Source organism: Conger conger, chromosome 12, assembly GCF_963514075.1.
Source record: "Conger conger chromosome 12, fConCon1.1, whole genome shotgun sequence".
Taxonomy (NCBI): domain Eukaryota; kingdom Metazoa; phylum Chordata; class Actinopteri; order Anguilliformes; family Congridae; genus Conger; species Conger conger.
The window spans coordinates 42,553,836-42,568,208 of NC_083771.1; the positions used below are offsets into that span (position 1 = coordinate 42,553,836).

General features: G+C 42.1%; 1 protein-coding gene across 1 annotated transcript in view; it reads right to left on the reverse strand.

Annotated features, from left to right (window-relative positions):
- Positions 1 to 11,221, reverse strand: part of LOC133141865 (macrophage mannose receptor 1) — a 31,063-nt gene extending 19,842 nt beyond the window's left edge. Inside the window, exons 1-20 of the mRNA XM_061262660.1 lie at positions 11,179 to 11,221; positions 9,255 to 9,400; positions 8,840 to 8,952; positions 8,565 to 8,692; positions 7,801 to 8,024; positions 7,345 to 7,454; positions 7,125 to 7,243; positions 6,701 to 6,836; positions 5,883 to 5,965; positions 5,553 to 5,672; positions 5,098 to 5,199; positions 3,870 to 4,028; positions 3,523 to 3,602; positions 2,853 to 2,997; positions 2,017 to 2,058; positions 1,726 to 1,893; positions 746 to 865; positions 445 to 555; positions 296 to 328; positions 27 to 179 (exon numbers count right to left, since the gene is read on the reverse strand). Of these exons, the coding sequence (XP_061118644.1) occupies positions 27 to 179; positions 296 to 328; positions 445 to 555; positions 746 to 865; positions 1,726 to 1,893; positions 2,017 to 2,058; positions 2,853 to 2,997; positions 3,523 to 3,602; positions 3,870 to 4,028; positions 5,098 to 5,199; positions 5,553 to 5,672; positions 5,883 to 5,965; positions 6,701 to 6,836; positions 7,125 to 7,243; positions 7,345 to 7,454; positions 7,801 to 8,024; positions 8,565 to 8,692; positions 8,840 to 8,952; positions 9,255 to 9,400; positions 11,179 to 11,221 (2,335 nt within the window). The remainder of the gene's footprint in view (positions 1 to 26; positions 180 to 295; positions 329 to 444; positions 556 to 745; positions 866 to 1,725; positions 1,894 to 2,016; positions 2,059 to 2,852; positions 2,998 to 3,522; positions 3,603 to 3,869; positions 4,029 to 5,097; positions 5,200 to 5,552; positions 5,673 to 5,882; positions 5,966 to 6,700; positions 6,837 to 7,124; positions 7,244 to 7,344; positions 7,455 to 7,800; positions 8,025 to 8,564; positions 8,693 to 8,839; positions 8,953 to 9,254; positions 9,401 to 11,178) is intronic.
- Between the last annotated feature and the right edge of the window lie 3,152 nt (positions 11,222 to 14,373).

Genomic DNA, 14,373 nt, shown 5'->3' on the forward strand with positions numbered 1-14,373 from the left:
GGTGATGCGCCTGTGTGAAAGCAGACCACACCTGTTCAACATACCTGAGGCTCCATCCTCGTAGGGGCAGATCTTGTCACTCAGGCGTCCAAAGAATGCGGCCTGGATGTTGATGACGCTGTTGAACGGACAGTGAAGGGCTACGGACGACATCTCACAGGTGTAAGAGGTGAAGAAGCCTGCGGAGATGAAGGCCATCATCACCTTGAATAGCGGGGACTTTACGTAAGAGAAAAATGTACATGATGTGGTCTCACTATAAAACACACTGAATGGATAGTGAAGGCATCAGTACCGTCGTGAGGTGGAGGGGGTACCGGCATATTTCCTGTGATATAAAAGAAAATGAGAGCAATCGTTTTCTTTTGATGACAGTTTGCAGTATCTCATGATCTTTCACTCGGTTGCATACTCTGGTAATAAAAGTCCACTGGCTGAGTTTACCTCGTCTTTCGCAGATATAGCCTCTTTGATTAGCACAATTATCATCGTTCCAGTAGCCTGAGTTAATCAGCATAGAGAGACAGTCTTCCCCATAGTAGTTATCTGGCTGGCCTGAGAAAAGAAAGCGGGTAATTACAAAAAGTCATTCAACCAAGCCATTACAAGCGTCATGACTTCAACGCATAAAAATGTAATCCTTACAAATCTACGTACGTATCAATGACTACTTACATTATTGCTGGACACGATACAATCGCATTCCTATTTAATAATTCATTAGAGTCACATTTCCAGCCCTCACCTGCCGCCCAGTTGATGTAGCGGAACGGAGAGCCGTCAGTCCACTCCCAGCCTCCCTCAGCGACGGAGTCGTGGCCGCCCATCCACATAGCCACCCCCGTAGGGATCAGTTGGACTTGAGCTTGGAACAAAAAACAGACACAGCAAACTATTGCCCCGCCCAAAGTTGCGCATACTGTTATTAGTTGAACCTACAAACCGCACACACGTCGACAATTCACTAAGAGCTGCGGGTTGTTGACGCCGAGACTTCTCCTGTCTGACGGCTGTGGCTAAGCTAAGTTTGGCTCAGGCTCCAGAGAAAGCCGTGTTGCCGCTTTAAGTGGTGCTGGCAGGTCTGTAAAGGGCAGCCTTACCCCCAATCAACGTGTAAGGGCCACACGAGCACGCCTTTTCCCGAATGCCATTGCAATGATGGGACTGCGCTGTAGGAGGCTACATCTCTCAGGTGAGATGTTAAAGCACGGTCCTGTATCAGTGTCCATCCATCCATTATCTGAACCTGCTTATCCTGAACAGGGTCGCAGGGGGGCTGGAGCCTATCCCAGCATACATTGGGCGAAAGGCAGGAATACACCCTGGACAGGTCGCCAGTCCATCGCAGGGCACACACACCATTCACTCACACACTCATACCTACGGGCAATTTAGACTCTCCAATCAGCCTAACGTGCATGTCTTTGGACTGTGGGAGGAAACCGGAGTACCCGGAGGAAACCCACGCAGACACGGGGAGAACATGCAAACTCCGCACAGAGAGGCACCGGCCGACGGGGATTCGAACCCGGGACCTCCTTGCTGTGAGAGGCTTCCCTGCACCCCGGCCAAATTGCCAGTCTAATGACCAACCAGTTTACATGGGTTAATAAATTACCTCTCCATCTCCACTAAAGTATGGTGAGCATTTTCTCCTCAAGGTATAGCACATTGAGACACACTGCTACATAAATACCATCCACAATTGTCTTTCCGAGGCCTAACCTTGAATGAAGCCCTGCTCGAAGGGCTCCGTGATACTGATGAGATCGCCACCCTGGTTGACACAGTCAGCCCGAGCGTCCGCCCAGTTTCTGATCGACAGGTAGTTGAACAGGTAGCAGTAGTCATTGAAGGGATCAGGCACCCAGGAGCCACACTTCTCATTCCACCCTGTAGGGGGGGACAACCAAAATTAAAATAAGCCGATGGGAGAAGTAGGAAACCCCCAAGATGGTATCCCGTGGCAATCTAAATTTTCAGAGCGGACTGACAAAGTGGAAATATCCTGCTTACCTGGTCCAGACGTTGGAGGGGGCGGGGGGCCTTCGCCTTTTGCTACAGAGAGAGAGACGAGTAAGATGAGGATGTGAAGGACCATCATGGACAGGATGAGAAAGAAAAAGCGTGAAGCCTGAATCCAGAGCCCTAATGATGATTATACTGAGGATTAAGAGTGTAAGTGTCCCATACGTGACCCACAGTGAGGAATGAACGTGAACATCACGACAGACAGACTTATTAAACAGGGGATTCAGTGTTTTCACTGGTCCAAAAGGAAGTCAGAAATGTGACGCATGGTACACAAAGCACTATGAAGGTTTATTAAAAAAAAACATTATTGTGATTGTACTGTAAATACTTCACAAATTTATGGGAGTCAAATAGTGTAAAAAGTCGACTACAACATTCTGACTATACACTCAGTGATCACTTTATTAGGTAGACCTGTACACCCGCCGGTTAATGCAAATATTAAATCAGCCAATCATGTGGCAGCAACTAAATTTATAAAAGCATGCAGACGTGGTCAAGAGGTTCAACCGTTTTCCAGACCAAATGTCAGAATGGGGAAGAAATGTGATCTAACTGATTGTTGGTGCCAGACAGGGTCGTTTGAGTATCTCAGAAGCTGCTGATCTGTTGGGATTTCCGTGCATAACAGACTGCGGAGGTGACAGTAACACAAATTACCGCACATTACGACAGTGGTACGCAGAAGAGCATCTCTGAAGACACAATGCGTAAAAGTGGATGGGCTACAGCAGCAGAAGACCATTATGTCTAAAAAAAAAGACCTAATAAAGTGCTCACTGAGTGCTAGATGACTTTTCTAGGATTAAAACGACAACCTTTTTTGCAGACAAAAGGAAAGCTGCTGGTACAGAACTGGTCATTGAGATATCCTATTTGGCCATGATCCACTCCCAGAAGCTGGACACAGTCCTCATTTCCCTGCCAGTTGTCCGGCTGATCGTCACTCCAGAAAAGAAGATCCTGTGCACAAGCACAAGGCAGAAATAACAACAATTTTGTTAACAGTAAAGCACCCTTTCCTTTTCAAAACAGAGCAGACTGCTCTGAACTTCCCTGAATGTCCTTTACAGCGTTTACGTGGTTGCACAATCTGAAAAAATTGTGGCAGCATATTATTGACTGATCTGACCTTTAGGCCTTTTAATTAGCATTGATATTTTGTATTTAGTCTATATCACATTCACCTGAATGGGTTGGGTTTTTGTCTATTTTTATCTAACTGCAGGTGGAGGTGTAAAATATAACAAATCCACAATTCAACTGCCTTAATAAAGAAATTGCATAGTAGTGAAAAAGAGATCTTATCAACATTCTTAGATAAATACAATACATGTATTTCATTCAAATGTGACCACATTCTTAAACTAATCTTTGTTTGCTTGGTTGTACTGTATTAGTGTGTGGTCCATTAATGTGTTTCATAATCCACAAAGTGTGAAAATATCTGCATATAATAGGTGCAAAGCCTAGACTCACCAGCTCCACTGTTGTCTGGTCAGACCATTCAAACCTCCCTTCCTCTGTGATGTCATTCAGACCGATCCACGATGATTGTGTCATATGAGCTGAAGACACATTCATCATTAGACACCAGAAAAAAAGATCTGTGCATAATATACAGCAATAAGAAGTGGAAACATTTTCTGAATATTACTGCTATTCTGATCACCATAACCTGAATGAAGCCTTGCTGCTTTGCAACTAAGAACAATTCTCACGCATAGTTGATCTCCAAGTAAATCCAATTGTGTTTATATTGCTTCTCACAGTATGTTGCATCTCACAGTTTGCTTTTATTTCAAAGAGCGTAAGATCAAGATTGAATGACTCACCGGTCAGAAAACTCAGCTCTTCCTGGCTATGAAAGCTAGCCAGGTGTCCATTTTGGTTTTTACACAAGTTCTCTGCATCCTGCCATTTTTTCACTGACTCACTCTCAAAGTGATAGCAGTATTCTCCAAATAGTATGTATCCAGTATCACAGTTTGAGTCTGATCCAGAACCACCGGGAAACAAGGTGTTGTATTATATACCATATGTCATAAATACAATTACATAAATGACAAATAAAGCCTTAAATGTTGATTCACTAAAAACAGGGCTTGCAATAATCATGTTCTCTGGTGTCATTCTCTGGTGTGGATGGTTAAGTGAGCCTCCACCATTGTTTAAGGTGGCAGGAAGGTCATTTCCAGCTTCAAGGAATCTGACCTGTCTCAGTATTTGCATGTACTATATGACTTCAACAGAATCCACGTGACCTGGTGAGTCCCTTAATATTCATAATTAAAGAGGCAACTTATTTTACCACTCAGTAATTCATGTTGAGCAGTTTGTGCTAAATAATGGTACTATATCAGTAGAATACTGTATATACCAATGAATATAAGGTTAAAGTGCAGACTGTCAGCTTAAATTTGTATATATACGGTACATTCATACTGGGTGAACCATGTAGGAAACACAACCCTTTTTATACACAGTCCAGTCATTTTGGAGGACCAAAAGTAATTGTACATTTGGCTGCTCAGTTGTTTCTTTGCAAGCTTTGTATTGGCGTATCGTTCTACAGCACAAGAATGCTATTGAAAGGTCTAGAGGTCACGCTAGGTGTGAAATGTGCATTTGGTTACTTAAAATGGAGGGGCTATGCATATAAATCATATATGACAGTCTGCACCGAAACTTCATATTCATTGGTTCATTTCAAGTCATTGAGCTGGAGTATCCATAATAAAATTTGTGTAATTACGTACAAAGGTTATACTACAAAGTACTAAACACAACAACTTTCATTTACATAACATAACACAACAGCAAAAGTCATTCACATAATGTTAACATGCCCCAAATATTATGGGGCCCTGAAATGTATAAAACGTGCCATAATGACTACATGGTGGGGCAAAATATATTTTAAAAAATACCCTTTAATAAAAGCTGACGACGCATTTAAAAAAATATGTATATGTGTCAAACATTACGGGGCTCACTACATACACATACACACACATACACACACATATTGTTAATAGAGGTTGACCAGTGTTTGCTTCTAACCTGGAGCTTGAGTTGGTTTCACGTTTTGGCCCCCGATCATTTTACAAATGTACCCCAGATTTTTGAAGCAGTTGGTTGTTTCCCATTTTCCATTGTAATTTCCTGCAAAATATTAAAAACAAGGAATGAGAGGAGAAATAAACTATCACTGGTATCACTCAAAATATATTATGCTTCTTTTGAACTCAGTTCTGCTTTATACATCACGGTCCTGAATTAAGCCCTGTGTGTTCCGCACGGTCCTGAATTAGGCTCTGTGTGTCCCTCACGGTCCTGAATTAAGCCATGTGTGCCCCTCATGGTCCTGAATTAGGACCTGTGTGACCCTCATGGTCCTGAATTAAGCCTTGTGTGCTCCTCATGGTCCTGAATTAGGCTCTGTGTGACCCTCATGGTCCTGAATTAAGCCCTGTGTGTTCCTCACAGCTGTGAATTAGATACCCACACTTACTCACCTGTGTAAATTTGGCCACAGTCCCACATGTTCTGCGTATTTCTGGGAAAATTGGGGTTCCAGTTTGCAAAAGAAATGTCAGTGTTGTCCACCCACTGGAAAGTGCCGTCCTGGTTCTTATCTAGGAGTAGGACCAAGAAACAAGTGAAACAAACTAGTTAAAGAACAGAAATGACAGAAATGCTAGAGAATTGATGTGGCCAGGTACATAGCAATAGCAATACATCATATTACATGTTATCAATACAGTGGAAAAATGTAGGAATTCTGTATTCCTATTTGAAAAAACTTATCCTACCAGAGTCTATGAACAAAGCTCAGAGATCTCTACCTGAGATACCAATCCAGACATCAGGCACATCAGCTTGGTGCAGATCAGGTAGCTGAGCATTGATGAAGTACTGCTCTTCCGGGCTGAGGAGGACAATATATGAAAATATATGTACAGTGCTGCAGTAAGAACAAGAATCATATACACGTGCAGCAATTGGCGAAATAACTGTGAAACTGTGGCGGACACTACGGAAATGTTGAGGAGCATAAATTACAGATATGATGACGACTATGTTATGATGACGACTACGTTTAGAACAGCATTTCATGTGTATTTTGCTAGTTCTGGACGTGATGCTTTGACTTATGGTAGAACCTATGCACTTGTAAGTCGCTTTGGATTAAAAGCGTCTGCCAAATGGCAAAAATGTAAATCCATCCATCCATCCATCCATTATCTGAACCCGCTTATCCTGATCAGGGTCGCAGGGGGGCTGGAGCCTATCCCAGCATACATTGGGCGAAAGGCAGGAATACACCCTGGACAGGTCGCCAGTCCATCTCAGGGCACACACACCATTCACTCACACACTCAGACCTATGGGCAATTTAGACTCTCCAATCAGCCTAACATGCATGTCTTTGGACTGTGGGAGGAAACCGGAGTACCCGGAGGAAACCCACGCAGACACGGGGAGAACAAGCAAACTCCGCACAGAGAGGCCCCGGCCGACGGGGATTCGAACCCAGGACCTCCTTGCTGTGAGGCGGCAGTGCTACCCACTGCACCATCCGTGCCGCCCTCAAAAATGTAAATGTAAAATGTAAATGTGTTAAGCAGTAATGTGTTTTCCTGAGCAGTGAGGCGGCGCTCGCCTTTTGATCGTCACGAGGCTCGCTCCCCGGCCTGAACATCTGCTGTGAGCCTCGTGCCAGCTGGTGAGGAGGTTGAGGTTGCTGACGACCCAGTAGCAGTTACCACCGAAGCTGAGCCATCCCGCAGGACAGACCGCTGAAACGATCAGACAGAGCTGAAGTTCACTTTCTCCGCCACAATCTACATTCTTCAAAGGAAAAAATTAACCCTCTTTATGGGTTTTCACTTCGAGTGCAATAAGTATATTTGCAAATTGCCCCCAAGGGAAGAGAATCATATAGTGTCAGCCCTTGGGGATATAAAGTCCAATACAAATAGATATTACACTTTAAAAAAGTCCTGTAAATGGTGTTTGCGTATATTGGGGGGGAAAAGGCTTCCGGGATTGTCACAATGTGGCTCTTCCGGCGGTTAATGTCTTACTCTCCATTCCTCGTTTGCACATGTAAGGGCGCTCATGACGACAGACATGGGACCTCCACTTCCCAAATTCTGCATTCGCCTCTTTAATCACTGCAGAACAGACGCCGTTCGCCTTAGCCCTGCGGGAGAACAGGGCCTTTACCACACGTATGCGCTTGTTCACCTCAGCCGTACAGCCATTTTTTCATCAGCTCCCGTCGCTGAAATGAGTCAGCCTTACGTGACATCAGGTTCTCCCGCTCCCCAGTTGGTGTAGTCTGAAGATGAGGCATCGGACCAGCGAAACAGCTCATTGTCAGGTTGAACTTGGCAGGAAAATGTTGTACAGCTCTGTGACATCAACGCAAGAGTTAGTTCTCATTTGCGACTTGCTGCTTGAGCAAAACAGTTCAACAAGAGATTTTCTACTTTCTGTTACACAGGTACAGTCTGTTTGTCTCATTCAAATTTCCATTTTAATATTACTTAAGTGGTAAAACAGTGAAAGTATGGAAAGTAAGTGAAGGACTTGATAGTTGTAGGAATGATTTTACACAAGATGGGCACACCAACTGGCTTATTCGTTGTGTTGACGTAACACACCGTATATTCAGCACGCACCAGTGTAGGTCTAAGACTGCTTTGTGAGTAAGGTATTTTTCATGGGGAATATACTGAATTACGGTGAGTCAATTACCAGGGTGGAAAAGCCGATCCAGAGGTCGTAGCTTGAGGGATCAAGGCGGCCTGTCACATATTGCTCCTCCCCGGCTGACGTGATGGACACCAAGTCTCCCCCCTCTCTGACGCAGTCCATCCTCGCGGAGCCCCAGTTCGTTCGCGTGTCGGCTTTCAACTTGTAGCAGTTCGACTGGAACTGCTCCCACCCGTTGGCCGTGTCACACATTATGGGCGGGTTCGCTGAAAGAGGTGAACATGAACCCAATCATTTCCTTTCATCCATTGCACTGATCCATTATGTGTTCGCATGCACTCTCCAGATGAAGGGTCTAGCCCAGGGGGTCGGCAACCCTGGTCCTGGAGAGCCGCAGGGTGTGCCGGCTTTCGTTGTTACTTGGCATTAATTGATCAATGAAAGCCGTTGATTGCAAGAGTTAACTCACCTCACCTGGTTTCTTGGGTCTGAATCGGTTGCTTATTTTAAGGTGGAGACGAAAGCCAGCACACCCTGCGGCTTTCCAGGACCAGGGTTGCCGACCCCTGGTCTAGCCTAATGGTCCTCACACCTGGTCTTGGAGAGTGGCAGGGTGTGGCGGTGTTTGTTTTCACCTTAATATCAACAACAAAGCCAGACTCAAGAAACCAGGCAAGAGGAGTTAACTGTAATTAACTGCTTTCATTGATCAATTAAGTGCTGAGTAACAGCTAAAGCCAGTGGCTCTCTGGGACCAGGAGTGAAGACCACTGATCGAGCCTTTGCCGAGGGGCAAGTGAACCTACGGTTGGGCCGCTTGCAGATGAACAAGCGTGGGACGGTGCAGGCCTCATCGTTCCACTGCCCGTTTGCTCCTACTTGTCCACAGTCCTCAGTGTCATCCCAGTTGTCCGGCTGGCCTGGCCTCCAGTATCTGAGAAGTTCAAACAAGAAAAGAATGTCAGCTGCCAATGTACAACACAAAAGCAAGGGGCTATAGGAGCATTTATGAATGCACGCCAGTTAATGAGACCATTCGGGGTCAGTCTGTCATCCACATTTGGGGTGCTCCACTACTTACTCGAGGTAGGGGTAGTATACACTCCCATCTGACCACTCCCAGACACCCTCAGTGGCGATGTCATTCAGCCCGATCCAGTAAGTCCCTGTACCGACCTGAGTCCGCACCCACGTCTACAGAGCCAAAGACATGCAGCCAATTATAGCCCAAATATTATGCAGTACATAGTGCATTACCCAAAACTTATGTCTGTATTCCAGATCAGAAATTATACTTTGTGAGACAGAGGTGCACAGGTATGCCAGGGGCCTTTTCCCACAAAGCAGGATTACTGACTTAGCCAGATAACTGCACTCAGTAAAACCAAAACCTCCACAAATCAGAAGTAAAAAGGTTAAATCGTCCTTCCTTATCCTTCCAATTAACACCCCCCTGAAGATTTCCTTTTATGTACAGTGATAAGCGCTGGTCTTACCCTCTCATGAAGGTCGAGGATGCTCATGAGGTTGGCACCCTTACGCTCACACTCTGTGAGGGCATCATGCCAGGTCTTCTCGTCCGTGGAGAAAAAATAGCATTTGTTTTCATACTCTCTCCATCCCGGCTCACATTGGCTAAGCACTGCACACAGGGGGGGGAAGTGGAGAGTATAACCCGTCACACCGACATACCTTATTTCAGAAAAAATACTTTCTCCAGAAACATTGAACTAGATATGTGAGGTGGCCTGCAGCGTAGTGGTTAAGGTAAATGACTGGGACACGCAAGGTCGGTGGTTCTAATCCCGGTGTAGCCACAATAAGATCCGCACAGCCGTTGGGCCCTTGAGCAAGGCCCTTAACCCTGCATTGCTCCAGGGGAGGATTGTCTCCTGCTTAGTCTAATCAACTGTGCATCGCTCTGGATAAGAGTGTCTGCCAAGTGCCAATAATGTACTGGAATGTAATTACTTGTGGATGTACAGTAAATATTTTATATTATGAGAAAAGGACTTTGCGTGTCAGTGATTGACATAATGAAATTGGGGTATTCCAGGATTAATCAGGTTAATGGCTGCTGTGGACCATTTGGTGCAGTCTGTTGTTTGTGATAGCACATATGATCCCAGGTGTGCTGGAATCTTGTCTAGAAACACATTTTTATTACCTATGCTTCCTTCCTTTTTTCTATAAAATATATTTATTATGTATTCCCAATTTGGAATGTATAATCATTTCTCTTGGACAATATTGTCGCGGCGATATTTACATTTCATTAAGAGTGTGCCGCAGTCTTCAGATACACAAGTTATTCAATCCCCGGCACAAAGTTATTGAACTTCAACATTTCAACTTTTGCTTGATTTTATTCCATTTTATTTTACCTTTATTTTTACCAGGAAATAGTCCCATTGAGATTTAGATCACTTTTACAAGGGAGTCCTGGCCAAAATGGCTTAAAATTAACAAACAAAAAAATATTGCGCCTTAGACACAATAAGACACAGAAGAATATAGGTAATATACAAACTATTTAGGCTGTAAAACAAGTTTCCTACAGTGTCCAATGTGTCGCCCATAAGCAGTTTAAAATGTATAAAATCATAAAATTTATATATAGGTATATATAGCGTATTAAGCTGGAGGGAGCAGCATAGTTGAAAGCTTTGTCACCAAAGACAATACGTACTTTGGGAACATTAAACGAAATTAAGTCATGTGATCCCAGTGTGTATGAATTAGTGCTTGTCCACTCTAACAAAGAACTTAATAATGTGCATGCTATCTGCAAGGTCACAGGAAATGAATACGCTGCTTAACAAAATAATATTGTGGTCCCATTGTGTCAGGTCCTATTCCTAAATATATAGTCCTAAATATCTCACAACAACACCGCAAAAATGCCTGCTTCCACAGCAGTAATGACAGGGGCTGCTTTACCTGGACTAGAAGGATAACTTCAGGCATTTCATAAACTGCCATAGTTCATATAAATCTAAATCGGAATATGCAATGTGGATGTTGAGAACAATATCCAATTAATTTGTGTCCAAAGACTCTAAAGACTACCCAATTTGTGGATCCAGCATATTTTATATGACAATACACTCTTACAGTAAGCACAACGTGATACAGGAGAAAACAAATAAATAAATCAATTTGCTTTATTCTACCAGAGAATTCTGCATACCTTCATGTATTTTTAGTAGAATTAAAAAATTCCATTGCCATTTGAAGTTTTGTATTTGACAGATTGGAAAAAAAGTCCTAGTGCAGAGTGACATCTTAAAATCACATTTATGAATATTAGAGCCCAGGAAAACAAAGGTAAAAGACGATGGTAAAATAAAGTACATCTTACAGATCCAAACTTCCCCATCGACCAGCCCAAACCAGATCCATGCATTATCCTGGACTTACCACAACTTAAGAGCCCGGACAAGATGACAAGTACGAGCAGCATACTGCGTCTTCTGTACATCAGGTAAAGCCTTTCTGCTCAGGGGCAAGTTGTGTACATCCTCCAGTGGCTGTTGCTTGAATTCCCAGAGCACAAGCTTTGCTTTGACCCAGCTGTCAATCAGTAGAGCTCTGAGAATACCAGAGTGAATCACCGACTTTTCTTCAACAAACCAAGGTCCAAAGATTGAGGGCAGTAAAAACCAAAAGACACCACGAGCTGAGCTAAGCGCCTCCATCAACAACACGCAAGCAGCTGCAAGCGAGAATGTTCAGAAACAGGTTAACATGGGGCATGGACCTCATGCCCTGTTTTACTGGAACTTTGTGCAATGAAACATCATTTAATTATCAGAAAGTGTATCCCCAAAAGGGTGTCCATATACATGGCACTACTAACAGGAGTACCAATATAGGAAACTAGGAAGCACATCTACAAAAATGTGATAAATCTTGTTAAAGATAAAAACGTTACCACTACACATTTTGTATCATTCGTTTTGACACCAAGATTAGACATACTGTTCCTTGATCTTAGTACTGTGAAGTTTATTATGTAGGATTTTGTGTATAAACGAAATTAAATGAAACAAGGGTATTTCAGTCACTTGAAACAAGTGAATATTGGGGCATTATTTTACAGTAGTGGTTGCTGTAAAACACTACAGGGCACACCAATTATAATGACGTGGGCCAAAATCACTGACATCCTCCCATTGCCAGGACAATAGCACCATTAATGAGGTGGGAGAACACAGAACCACAGAGCAAGGGATCCGAGACCATCAATCATTGGTCTCTCCTCTTCAGCACAACTGACTGGTTTTCAACGGGGTTTAGGTCTGGGGACTGGGATGGCCATTGTGAAATCTAGATTTTGTGGTCAGTTAGCCATGTCTTGTGGATTTGGAGCAATGCTTTGGTTTTAGTGTCCTACTGAAAGATCCAGTGATGGCCCAGTTTTAGCCTGCAAAGGCAGGCGGGTTTTGGTCTAAAGCAGGTGTCTGTGGCCAAAAATCTTTATTCTATACTCATCTAATAAAGTTCCAGTGGTGTTTAGTGACCTCCCAACGCTTATATTTGTGATTTGATAACAGGAGGCCTTCTTTTAAAAATATTTTCTAAATCGCTTTTTGCCATGGAGGTGGAATCGAAATACTTTTGGAAACGTGGATACTCCAAGATGCAACCAACTTGTTCACATCACCAACATTTTTACGTAAAATTTTATTTTTATATTTAATTAATATCTAATATCTAATATTTTAGATATTTCGTTTTTACACATATTATACAAAATGTACATACTATGCCACTGATTAAGCTAAAACCTAGTTTTTCAGCTAAAACAAAGTCAAATTGCACAGCACTAAAATCTACAAAGACAAAATGGAGTAGTTTTCACGGTCTCAGAATCTGTGCCATTGTAAACGTCCTATAAAACCCCACAGAATTATGTATTGTTACTTTTTAACCTGGTTTAGGGTGAGATTTACATGATGTTACAAAACCACCAACAATACAATAAACGGAATAAAGTAATAATGAAGCTGCGTGACAAAGAGGAAATAGAAAATCTTGATGTGAACATTTAATTATTATTCATTATGAATTACTCTTTCAGTTTATGTTGCGGGTCAAATTGACCTGTTTCAAAGTTTAAAAATCCAGGAAAAACATAGAAAAAACATTTTTGGAGCATGAAACCTTTTCTGCTGGGCTTAATTACGGTAATGAAAAATGAAAAATGATTCATTTAACATGTTTACAACCTGCCCATGTTTATATTGCACACATACTGTTCAGGTCAATTTGACCCGGCAGTGATAATGCAGGATACAAAGTGTCAAATTATCAAAATTAGACCAAAAAATAGAATTGTTTTCTTTTTTATTTTATTTAAATTAGATTTAAATTAATTTGCACAAAACATGTGGTGACATAATGCCACTCATGTGCTTCATAGACACACACACAAACACACACACACACACTCAAACAAAATGTTCTCCTTCTTTGTATAAAACATTGTATACATTGTTAAAAATTAAATGTAGTTTCAACATGTATATTTGAATTTAAAGGGTTAGTTTCACACCTAACAGAAGAGATGTGTTGTTTGAATTAATCATGCCCCCATAACAGAAACTATTTCAAAAATGTTGAAAAAACCCCAAAATAAAATAAGAATGTGTTGAAACAAATTTTTGCCAGTGTACAGAAATTTTTTTTTTTTTTAATGGAAAGCAAATTAATTCCCATCAGTAAACCATGATTTGTAAGAGGTGAAAAACGTGATTACACTAAATATTAATTTAATAGATATTAATTGAGCTAAAGATAATGTTTATGGAGAAAAATATATTTTTAAACTACTTTCAGATGGTGAAACATGCATCGGGTCAATTTGACCCGGGAACATTATTGCTGTTCCCTAGAGTTGAACATAACAGGAGGATTAAACATTAATTTATGAGTTTTTACTCTTTACCAATTCCCGATAATTGTTGGAATCGGACTGGAATGTAATGCCGCAGATAAGTTCCTAAAATGTTGAAGGTTTGACAGTTTTCCTCCATCGCTTTGGCCCAACTGTCAAATGACAAAACAACATATGAAAATCTCCACACCATAACATCACCTGTTCACAGCCGAACAGCATTTCTCATTGCTTTTCATAAATTGCAAATGTGATGCACGTTCATGCAAATGATTAAGTATAATTGTCAACAATTGGCCCAAATATCAATCACATATCTTGCTGATCAGAGTAGATTATGTTGTTTTCTGTTGAATAGTTTTACTCCCAAACACATCTATGCAACTGCACTTTATGTATGGCATCATGTGCAAAATGCTCCATCCAACCATCATAATATGTCAAGAAGATATTCCCTAAATGTTATTGACATGGTATTGATGTAATGTCAACTAAATTGCTTGTCAGGTGAATCTTGACACAAATCACCCAGTCACAAATTACTGTAGGGCACAGGTGCAACACAATTACAGCACTACACTTCCTGATCATTGAAACATTGAACAGAGGCAGGTGTCCAACCCTGCTTATCCAAGATGAAGAGGAAGAGGAGTAAAGATGCATGGTGGCATGCTTACGAGAAGGCCACAAAACAGAGGAAAAATGCACATGGTTGT